Here is a 12,042-nt window from a genome sequence, read left to right as displayed (position 1 = left end):
ATCGGCCACAAAGAGAAACAGAACAACCAGAAATAGATGCAAAAAGAGTCGAGCAACGTAAAATACCTGCAGAGAGACACGAGGAGATATAAAGCAGCTACAAGGAGACACAAAATGATCACAGAAGGAGATAAAACAAGCAGAAATAGATGCAAATAAACAAAACTCCGACACAGAACGTCTGCAGGGAGACACGGCAGGACCAGGACGAGATGTAAAGTCACAAAATGACCACAGACAGACGGGAAAGGGAGATGAAACAGCTTTCAGTGTGCACTAGGCTTTTCTGTTGGATGTGATGCTGACGCGCTCTTTGTTGGACGCTGTAGTCGTGCTCTGGCGTCAGCAGGGATCGTAATCTGGGTGAAAGTTGTGCTTCCTGCCTGCTCTGAACCCGGCGCTGCCAGTAAGTCATCAAAGCGTAATGCCGGTTTTATTCCGGATGATGTCGGCTCTGTGGCTGCGTTCATGAATGTTTGATCGACTCGGGGATGATCCTCGGCGCTGTGGGCGTCCTCCTCTCCTCCCTCTGGTTTCTGCTCGCCACATTTCAACTCTTCTGTCAGCCGAATTCTCGTTTTTCATCATCTCACGTCGTTCTCGGCTGTCGGCTGCGACATCAGGCTTCGCTTCTGACTCGTACAGAAGACAGCGAGTAGATTCTAGTCGCCGCTGGAACAATCTGTCTCTACAACCGCCGCCTGTCAAACGGAGGAACTTTATCGACATAAACGAAGCATAACTGAACTCAAACGAGGTTGCTGCGTTCGTTCAGGGCGTTATTTTTTAATCACGCCAACACACAGTACAGCTGTAAAGAGACACACAATGACTGTAAAGGTGCACAAAAATTAATATAAAGAGACGCAAAACTATAGAGAAACTCAGAAGTTACTATAAAAAGATTACAGAGACACAAAATGACTGTGAAATTAGTTAAACATGCCATGAAAAGGGGTTTGCAAAACAACTTCAGACACTGAACAAATCCAAAGAGAGACAAGAGATGCAAACCAACCACAAAGAGAGACAAAACTGCTATGAAGACACGCAAAACCAAGGTGTAGGCACAAAAAAAGACTGGAAAGGGATGCAAAATAACTAAAACCACCAGAAATGGATGAAAACACATCATAAAGAGAAACGACACGACTTCAGTGACTCCAAAGACAGACAGCATGTCCAGAAATCAAAGCAACACAGAGAACTTAAGCAGAACCTCTGCACAGAGGACGTACAATTCCTACAGAAAGACACAAAAAAGCCACAAAGAGACACAAAAAAGCCACAAAGACATAAAACAACTGGAAGCAAATCGACCACAAAGAGAAACGGATNGTTTACGGAGCAGCGTTCGTGCTGAAATGAAGAAATCGCCTGATGTTCAGACTTTGTTTTAACATATAGAACAGCTTTTTCATAAACTGGGGCTTTGAGGCGTCCTGGTTTTTGGCGTGCGATTAGTTTGGGCAACACGCAGCAGGTGTTGGATGCCAAATGATAATTAGAATTATCATAATTATATCCACTTACGAATCCCCTGATGGCGCTTGTCGTTAAAACAATGAGTAACGTCACACAGTGGGCAGATTGAGATGCAGCTGGTTTTTCCCTCCTGTACCTTAATAGTGTTTAATAAACCATGACAGAGAGTCATAGTTTAATCTTTAGTCTCCCAGTAAACTGTAAACCTGACGCTGTCCTTCAATAAGCAGCAGCTCGTTACAAACTTCATTTCATAGCTAAGCGATGTCTCGTGGTCGTGTTGTTTTCAGTTTGTTGAAATTAAATCAGAAAGTTGGCGCAGATCCCTCCAACAATGACCATTCATGTGCAGATTTTCTAAAAGCACAGATCAAATTTGCACTTCAGAGTCTGTTTTTTTTTGTTTAATGTTTACGCATTCCTCTGAATTAATTCTTGGAGTTGGCGGAGGGTTTTGTTGCGCCTGTGTTTGTGAGTCTCAGGTGTATTTTCAGGTGCTGTTTTTGTTTATCCGCTCGAAGAGAGGCTGTTTACTTCACTGACAGCAGTAATAGGAGTGAAAACGCCGGCGTCTCCCTCTGCGCCGGCTCGATTCTTCATCTTCTGCCATCTGCAGCTGAATTGTTGGAAGCTGCTCGTGTCATTATTGATGCGACAGATGATGGAGGAAAATAACATCATTCTCTGCTGGTGTCTGTTTTTTTTTTTTAAGGATCTAAAGCTCGTGGAAGTCCAGACAAAGCGAGAGAGTAAACACAGAAGAGAATATCTTATCATGAAGGAACTGAGAAGTTGTGCACACTTTACCTGCACAGGTGATACACTTGTGACGGTTAAGGAGCAGCAAAGAACAGATTTTAGCTCCAGCTGCTGCACAGCTTCAGTCTTCTGTAATTGCTGCAATTTCAGGCTCCGCTTTTACTAAAAGCGTCTTTGGAGCCTCGTATGACTCTTAAAATAAAACTTTTCTCGTGAAGCAGCACTTAAACAANAACACATCAAATTATTATTTTTTCTATGATTTTTCTAGATATCATCTGTATTATAACAAAATGTGGAATATCTGTAAAATATCAGGTAAATAAAAATATACTGGTATAAAATCCGGAGCTGAACAGCGCCGTGAGATCTGTCCTTCATGTCCTCACCGTCGCCCCAAGAGGCTGCTGGACTGAAATTTTAATCGCACTTACACGACTTTAAGCTCCAGAAGCGATGGAAATCCTCGAGGGCCTGATTTCTGATGCCGTGAAGTGTTTTGTGACGACGTGAGCGCTCCGTGTGTTCCAGTGTGTGTGGTGTGAGTCGGTCAGACCTGCTTTCTGTTGCCCCACTTTATATTTTTAGCCGGATGAAATGTGTCTGGGCGTCCACGCCGACTCCTTCTGCTTTCATTGTTCCTCTCGTCCCACTTTCACGTGTAAAAGCTTCACTTTGCGTCTTTGCTTGGGCGTGACGTGGGAGGTCAGAGAGCTCCACTCTGATCTATCCCTGCTGCCATCGCGCCACCAGCTGAAGGATTATTTGTTGTCGAGCGCTGCCTTTGTCTTCAAACAGATCTGGAAGAAGGAGTCGCTCCTTATGTCTCAGTCTGTCAGAGAACGAAGGACTCGTTAGTGTCTTGATAAGGAGAAATTTCCATCTTAAAGTCACGGCTTGTGTTCTGCCTGTGGTTTGCATCTCTGAGTTTTCCCAACCTTCTGAACGAAAATCAATCCAAAGAGGCGACACAAGCTGTAGAGAGACTCAAAAATGCTGCAAAGAGACAAAAAAGACCCCAAAGACATACAAAACAAGTGTAAAGAGACACAAAATGGTATAAAGACACGCACAATGAATGCAAAGACACAGTGAAGGCAACAAAGAGAGAAAAGACAGCAGGGGGAAAAAAATGACTGTAAAGAGGCACAAAACTACTTCAGACAGACACAAATCTACATCAGAGGAAAAACACAACCAGAAACAGACGTAAACTGACCACAAATAGACACTGAACCGCAAAGGGACACAAAACAACTTCAAACAGACACACAAAAAGACCCCAGAGAGATGCAAAACAGCTTCAAATGGACACAAATCCGCTGCAAACAAACACAACACAACCAGAAATGGCTTCAAACCGAGCACAAAGAAACACTAAACAACTGCACAGCAACACAAAACCACTGCAAAGACACACAAAATGACAGCAACAAGAACAGTGACTGGAAAGAGACACAAAGTCACTTCAAGAAGATGCAAAACGGCTGCAAAGGGACACCGATCCTCTGCAGATACACAGGACACAAGCAGAAACACACAGAGACACTACACAACCACAAGGTGACAAAAACACAAAGGACTGCAAAGGTACGCTAAACAACTTCAAAGAGACAAAAAAAAAAAGAGCCCAAAGGGGCACAAACACTGCAAAGATACAATAAAAGACCCAAGAGAGACACAAAACAACTTCAAAAAGACCCAAAACAACTTCAAAGGTGCACAACTCCACTGCAAATCAACACAACACGAGCAGGAACGCATTCAAACAGACACACAGAGACACAAAACCACTGCAAAGAGACCAAATATACATGACAAAGAGACACAAACTCATCTCAAAAACAAACAAACAAAAACCAAAACTGCAATGACACCCAGAAAAACTGAAGAGATGCAAAACTGTAAAGATGGTTGGAGACGAAGTCGCTGCAAAGTGAGACCGAACCACCATAAATGATGCAGACGGAGCAAAGAAACTACGACTTTTAATCCTGAACTCATTCGTGTGTTCTGACCACAGACTGTATAAAAGATGGACGTAGCTACCGTGACGTCACCCGTTGGTTTCTGCNTTCGTTTTGAATCTTTGGTGGACATTTTGTGCGTCATTTTCTAAACATTTTGTGTGCCTCATTGTGGTCACTTTGTGTATTTTTCTAGTTCTTTTGTCTCTTTAGAGTTTTTTTTAAAAACTTTTTAACGGACATGTTGTTCGTCTCTGTAGCTGTCAGCATCTCTTTATGTGTGCAGTGGTTTTTCATCCCTTTAAGGTTTTTTTTTGTGCCTCTGTGGTTTCTTTGTGTCTGTTTTTATTAGTTTTGTTGTGGTGTTATGTGTAGCTGAGGTTGTTTTGCACGCTTTTTTTTTAGTTATTTGATCTATTTGTAGTCGTTCTGAGTTGTGCTGGTGGTATCTTCATGTCTCCTTGCAGTTGTTTTTGTTTTGGCTCTGTGGCTGTTTTGTCTTTTAAGTGGTTTTATTTCTCATTGTGGTCATTTTGCATCTTTTTGTAGTTCTTTCGTCTCTTTTTAGTATTTTTTGTTCTGTTTTTACCACTTTTTGGTCTCTTTTTAGTAATTTTGTGATGGTTGCATGTTTTTCAATCAATGTCTGAGATGTTAAAATAAAATAAACTAACATACACATAAACAAACGTGTCCATTCATTCTGGTTTCATGTTTGTCCACACTGTGACTCATTTGGACCTCTACTGAGTTAGACTTTCTCTCTCACACTCTGATCCATCCTTTGACTCTTTGTATCTCCGTTCAGACTTCCTGTCCCGCCTCCACCATGAGTGACATCTACGAGTCCGCGGCGAACTCTCTGGGTTTGTTCAGCAGCCCCTGCCTCACCAAAGTGGAGCTCCGCCTCACCTGTAAGGGCATCTCAGACCGGGACGCTCTGTCCAAGCCCGACCCCTGCTTCGTCCTCAAGATGCAGTCTCATGGCCAGTGGATGGAGGTACGTTGTCATGGCAACCCTGCCAACTTTATCCCCTTCTTCTTTTAGTTTTGAGTTTATGAACTGCTGTAAGCTTGCAAGGCGATGTAATTTACCTTCATTCATTCTGGCTGAGGTGAGTCTGTGCTCATTTTGAATTCTCCTGTTTTACTTATTACAGTCGTTTGGTTTGTCTTGATTCTCAGTTTTCTGTCTTCAGCCTTTAGGGCCTGTCAGACTGTTTGTGTTTCAGGGGTTGTTTTTAAATCGACACTTAATCATCAGTCATGCATACAGTCTTGGTTTGTTTATTTATTTGACCATTTGTGGGCATCAGAACAAGTTGCAAACACAACATGTTAGCACCTTATGAGTGAATGTGGTGAACTTCAGGAGAAGTCCAGCATTGGTGCTTGTTTTAGCTCTGTCTTTGGGCTCCACCTCTTCCTGAGGGGAAAACTCGGCTAACTGTTTGTTAATGTAGAATAGTCTGTATCTATGAGATCGTGGCCTTTAGGTCAGAGAAGTGAAGCTTTAAAGCTGCTTTGTTTCAGCCAGCAGGAGGCGAGACTTCAAGTTGTATAAAGATCTAATTGTGTAGATCAGGGGTCGGCAACCTTAAACACTCAGAGTCATTTGGACCCGTTTCCCACAAAAAGAAAACACCGCGAGCCACAAAACCCTTCTGACATCTAAAATGAAGATAACACTGCATATATGGTTTTTACCTTTATGCTATGTATAAAAAACTATTACTAGTGCGTTGCATTTATGAAATCAATGAACTGCTGCAGAGAAAACAATTTATTTCTGCAACAAAAACATTTTGACCGCCGAAAAAAAGAGACGCCTAAAATAGTGTGTCTGTTTGAGTCCTCCTCGTTTATATGAAATAAAAAGCCGAACTTAAATGATCCACTTGCAGCAAAGTAGAACAGCGTGTGGTCGGCCTGCTGACTGCAGCTGGACTGCTGACCAGACCAGTGATGTGCGGTGAGGTTCATGGCTGCTGAGGCACTGACTTCATCAGGATCTGATTTACAAACACATGCACTCTACACAGCAGCATATTTGTCATTTGATTGGCAGCAGTTTACGGGTTATGTTTCAGGGGTTGCCCACCACTGGTCTGGTCTCTTGCTCAATTTTACAGAAAGGTTTTCTTTTTTTTTGTAAATATATATAAGACATTTACAATCAGAATCTGAATACTTTATTGTCATTCATACAAATTACATCAAGGCTACACTGTAGAGCGAAATGACAATGGGTCAGCGATAAAAAAACACACACAGTTCAAATAAAACACACAGTTCAAATAAAACACACACAGTTAAAACACCTGAGATCAATTAAATAATGTTATAAATACTGTTGAGGTCGTGCAGTGAGTGGAAATAAACACATTCTATGAGAAAAAAGGACTTGATTTAAGAAACTTGACGACAAATTTTGCTGTTCAAGTTAAAAAATGACTTATTTGAGTTTTTTTTTTTTTTTTTTAAATGTCATATGTAATAAGACAATGAGCTGTAGATTGTTTAAGAGGCAGTTTGTTAATTGGATTCAGGCTGTAGAATGTATGAATGTGTTTGAGAAGAAACTTTCAGAGCAAACTAACAAGAGAATGAGTGAAATGTTTCTGGAGCCTGACCAGTTAGAACTGAGCTGAACTAAGTGGCCATAATGAGATAAACCAGGAGTTGGAGCTGATTTCTTCTACCAAACAAACATTTCTCCTGCTCTGCTGTTTGTGGTTGATTTGTGTCCGCTGTTGCAGACTCTCAGTCGTGTTTGTTCCTGGAGATAAATGGACATTAGCCTCTGTGTTGACGCAGTCTGTGGTGCATTATCAGATTCCCGTCGCGTTAATGTCGCCGCTGCTGATTTAATGGATGAGAGTGCTGTTCACCTGCAGCCAGGAACATCTGTCCTGCTGCTGGGCTGTCTGTAGCTGCACGACTAAAGCCCCGTCAGGTTAAACTGCCCTCACAGTCGGCTGTCAGCTGATCAGCGATGCTTAATTCTGCCCTGCGTGTTGGCCTCCGTGCTGTTTTCAGGTCACATCCTGAAGCTCTTTAATGGGCTGAACAGTGCTGAGAGGGAACCGAGCTGCTGAGTGAAAACAGCGAAATAAAGCGAGCTAAAGAATTCAAAGAAAATCAACCTGCATGCCGCTGACTGGACTTGGTCTTCTTTCCATCTCGTTGTGTCTAACTTCTCTCCTGCCTCGTGTCTCATTCTGCTGCTATGAGTCAGATTGAAAACAAATCAGCCGAGGACCTTAAAAAGAAAACACTCAGCACTTANACCTATTTCTGTATAGATTCTTTTGTATTTTTAAGTTACAGACAATAACTAGTAAAATAGGAGAAAAAGGGATTAATTTACATGATATCGTTCTACTTTTACAAATGGCTATTTGCTCTTTTACAGCTTCTGACTGTAGAATCTCGCTGCCTTCATGCATTTAAAGCAGCAAAGAAATCATACTGCAAATATTTGCTGTTATTTAAAACAAAATGTGTGTTTGTTGAGGATTGAAAAATGAGAATTATTCAACAGATTTTCCCTGTTTTTGTTCAATTACAGATAAAACAAAAGATCCATGTTAATCATAAGAAAAACAGTTTAAATAACGTCCACATGAGAAATCTTTATTTTTATAGATGGTAATTTGGTGTGATTTTACATTTGTAATTATGTGAAGAATAACTTTATTTTTTTTAAGTGTAAGTATAACTTTAGTCGTATTGTAGTAATTTACTGTTAATTCCTATTTTTTCCCTCGTTTTGATAATTGATGACAACATCCAGTGAAAGAAAAAAAAAAGTTCTTAATTTACACATTGATCGTAAAAAGAAAACAGACTGTAAATAATGTCAAAAACTCGTCATTTGTTCTTTTACAGCTACACACTTTGATTGTGTTTGAATCAGCAAAAAAATATAAATATAGAATATTTATATTTGTTTTTGTTTTTTTCATGCAGATTTTTGGTCATCATAGTATTCTGTTGTTTTTACACGTATTTATTCTGGCGCCCTTCCTGTCAGATTTTTAACATTTTTTTTTGTTTTGTTTTTTTAATGGAAACACATCTTTAGTTAAAAAAAACCTGTTTTATAGTGAAAGTTGTGTCGAGCAAGTTTGTGAACATATGGTGTCCCGTGAGTTCTCCTGTTCAGCTCATCCAGCTCTGACTGGTACAAAACGATGACTAGAAACAAAACAAGAGCTGTTGTGTTGTGTTGTGTTGTGTTGTGTTGTGTTGTGTTGTGTTGTGTTGTGTTGTGTTGTGTGGGATCTGAGCTGGCACCTCGTCTGTGTTAGAATCCACTCGTTTCTTTTAGAGCAAACTATTGAAACGTTTGTCGGTGTTGCTGCGACAGAAAGCCGTGACTGACGACAGTTTGTGTGCATCATCAGGACCTTGTCTTTGTCTTCAGATCAGACTGTTGGTGAACCTGCGGGAGGTTTCCGTCTCCTCTCTGAGTCAGCGCAGCTCCCAAACGCTAACTTTTTAAAACCCATCCAGCAGGAAGGAACGCAGGGTTTCCTCTCCTCCAGTGTTGGACTTCTTTACAGCTGATTCAGATGAATTTAAAGCGGCCAATTAAAGCGTCTTTAATTAGAGCGTGTTGAGGAGCTCCAGCCTGAACGCCATCTGTCTGCGAACACGACGACGAAGAGCCGCCTTTGGACAAAACACTTCGACTGCGTGCAGCTTCTCAGCAGCTCGCCGCTAATTTAGGTCCTCATCAGTCTGTCGGATCCGTCTCACGTCCTGAACGTGCAGAATAAAAACATGGGTTTGATTTCTATCCAAGTGTGTCTGTGTTTTGTGTGCGTGGAAGCTGGAGTTTATTGTTTGCTGTGAAACAAGTCGCTCGGTGGTTAAAACCTGAATCATACAGTTCTCAGAATTCTACACTGAAGCTGCAAATATGTAAAACTAGAAGTTCTTGAGCTGCTGGTTTGTGTCGTCTTCCAGATCTTCTTCTAATTTAGTTATAACTGAGTGCACAATGTGTTGATAGTTTAATTTCCAGGTTGGAAACCGANTGGTTCTGACTGAAAATAAGAAACCAAAAGGTCGGCGACACAAGCTGAGTTCTTATATATGAATCTCATTTCCTGGTTCGGTGTTGGCACAAAAGCGATGTGGTTCGAGTTGGAAAACTGATATGCTTTGTTCGACACCTTTGCTTGTTAAAAGCTCGGCTAACGGAGGAGGAGATTCTGTAGAGACTGCTTTGGCTGTTATTTTATTTTGTGTCATATTTAGTTGTTTTGTGTCACACTTTGATGAACACAACCACAGCTAGAAGGAGAGAGAAACGTCCTCTGTGCAGTGTGACAGTTATAATCATAAATGAAGAAGCGGCTCCTGTTAGACTCCAGCTAACCTGTAACCTGTCAGCAGCATCCGTCAGACAGACGCTCTGCGGTTTGTAGTCGCTGTTAAATGAGCTGTTTTCTCCTGTTTTTCTCCTGTGAAGCAGCGACAGCAGGAAGCTCTCCTCCCTTCAGACTTGTTAAAAACTCGAGGCGGAGTCTTTAGAGAGCTGTGGGCTAAAGCTTTATCTGCCCACCGCAGACCAACCCGGTCTGACCCGCTCTGTTTGTGATCAGGTAGAACTTTAAGGATCCACCGGAGACTAGAGTCCTTTATCCCCCCGTCACTGTTAGTGCTTGTTGAACCTCATACTACTGTGTAGATGCTAATATTTATTCTCCAAAATGCACATATGAGAAAGTCAAAATCCTATTTGTCCAAACAGGGATGGAGGCTGTTAATTACCCACCGTGGACTGAAAATAGGGAAGTAAGTAAAACAAACAAATAAAACAATTAACAAACACAGAAGCAGTTTGTCCTGCAGGTCTTCTCCTCTGCAGACCAAAGCAGACTAACTGAAGCAAACAGTTCTTACAAACAGAACCGACCAGTGAAACGGTTACAACACGCTGAGCTGAACACAAACAGCACAAAATGAAATGCTCAGTCAATCATCGTGCAATCATCAATGCAGAACAGAAAAATAATTTAAAACCACAATAAACCTGGAACACATTCTTGTGTAGCTGCTACGTCTCATCTTAATTAATGATTAAGGATGTTGGCAATTATTCAAAAAACAGAAAATGTTTTTGTCTGCCAGAAACCCAAATAAATGAAAAACTACTTCTGTATTGTGTTTGCATGTTTTTACCAGACGGGTAGAATTTCTGCTCGGCTGAAATCACATTAAGATTAATTTGATTTAGTTTTTGTTTTGAACTATTTCAATTCCTAGTTTTGAATTTTTCTTTTTTATTTGGTTCTGTGCAGCTCTTGGAAAATCTTTCAGGTTCCTCAAAAACAAGGAATTAAAAAGTCCTTCATTCATTTTCTAATCTACTGTAGGCAGCAACATGATAGTTCAGTTTTTCCTCACGTCTGGCATCATATGTTCATGTTACTTGTGTTTTTAATCGTCTTTATCGGTTCAGTCATTGATCAGTTTTCTTCTGCTGATCCAGAAGCAGGTTGTTTATTGATCAGGGCTGCAGCTGATGATTAGTTTCATCCTTAATCAGTTGTTCAGTTGATGCTGACGGTGAAGAGGAACTAAAATCTCTCAATATTCAATTTACTGAGACAAGAAGATGCAAAACATTCTGTTATCTGAGAAGCTGCAACCATGAAATGTTTGAAATGTTTGTTTAAATGTTGAAGTGGAGGCGCTGTGTTGACGAGAGATCTGTAGCTTCACCAAGAGTCTTATGAATACCCAGTGATTGCACCATTTTCTAAATAAAACCCTGCAGATGAAACTTCCGTCGCTAAAACCGACGTGTTTTTAGGCATCAGAGTTTGTAATTACAGGAATGAAACGTTTAGCGTCCACTGATCAGTGCAGATTCATCAGTGACTTGCATCATAACTGCATCATGAAACCTTCATGGGAACTCAGGATGCAAATTTAAATTATGTGCTTAACCGATAATTGGCAGCAATCATCAATCACTAAAAAAACAAAACAAACAAACAAATAGGCTAAAATTGTAAATAACACCCACATGAAAAATTAGTATTTTAAGAAATAATAAAACTTTCTTTGACAATATTTGGCTAAAAAAAAAAAGTGATTTTTAAAATATTTCTTTGTTTATTTTTATTGTATGCAATCAGGAGAAATATAATTAATTTACGGATCTTTGCTGTTCTGGGAAAGACAAATTATGTACGTTGAGGATTAAAATGGGGAATTATTATCATTATTATTATTATTATTTTCTATTTCTATTTATCTATCTCCTATTTCTTTATAGATTCTTTTGTATTTTTAAGTTACAGACAATAACTCGTAAAATAGGAGAAAAAGGGATTAATTTACATGATATCTTTCTACTTTTTCAAATGGCAATTTGCTCTTTTACAGCTTCTGGCTGTAGAATCACGCTGCCTTCATGCATTTAAAGCAGCAAAGAAATCACATTACAGATATTTGCTGTTATTTAAAACAAAATGTGTTTATTGAAGATTGAAAAATGATAATTATTCAACAGATTTTCCCTGTTTTTGTTCAATGACAGATAACTAGTAAAACAGAAGATACATGTTAATTATAAGAAAAACTGTTTAAATAACGTCCACGTGAAAAATCTTTATTTTTATAGATGGTAGTTTGGTCTTTTATGTTGTGTGACTGCTGCAGGGTGGTGCAGTTAGTAGCACTGTTGCCTCGTAGCTAGAAGGTCGCCGGTTCGCGTCCCGGTGAGGACACCCGGGATCTCTCTGCGTGGAGTCTCCATGTTCTCCCCGTGCAGCGTGGGTTCTCTCCGGGTTCTCCGGCTTCCTCCCAC

The 12,042-nt window shown here is 40.4% G+C and overlaps 1 protein-coding gene across 1 annotated transcript in view; it reads left to right on the top strand.

Annotated features, from left to right (window-relative positions):
- Positions 1 to 5,040: 5,040 nt before the first annotated feature.
- Positions 5,041 to 12,042, top strand: part of LOC103372348 (copine-4) — an 82,699-nt gene continuing 75,697 nt past the window's right edge. The window contains exon 1 of the mRNA XM_008301968.1: positions 5,041 to 5,211. Within this exon, the coding sequence (XP_008300190.1) occupies positions 5,041 to 5,211 (171 nt within the window). The remainder of the gene's footprint in view (positions 5,212 to 12,042) is intronic.

This window comes from Stegastes partitus, unplaced genomic scaffold (genome assembly GCF_000690725.1).
Source record: "Stegastes partitus isolate 25-593 unplaced genomic scaffold, Stegastes_partitus-1.0.2 Scaffold1740, whole genome shotgun sequence".
In the NCBI taxonomy this organism is placed as follows: Eukaryota; Metazoa; Chordata; class Actinopteri; family Pomacentridae; genus Stegastes; species Stegastes partitus.
The sequence above is the reverse complement of the archived record's forward strand: the minus strand, read 5'-3'. Positions and strand labels throughout refer to the sequence as shown.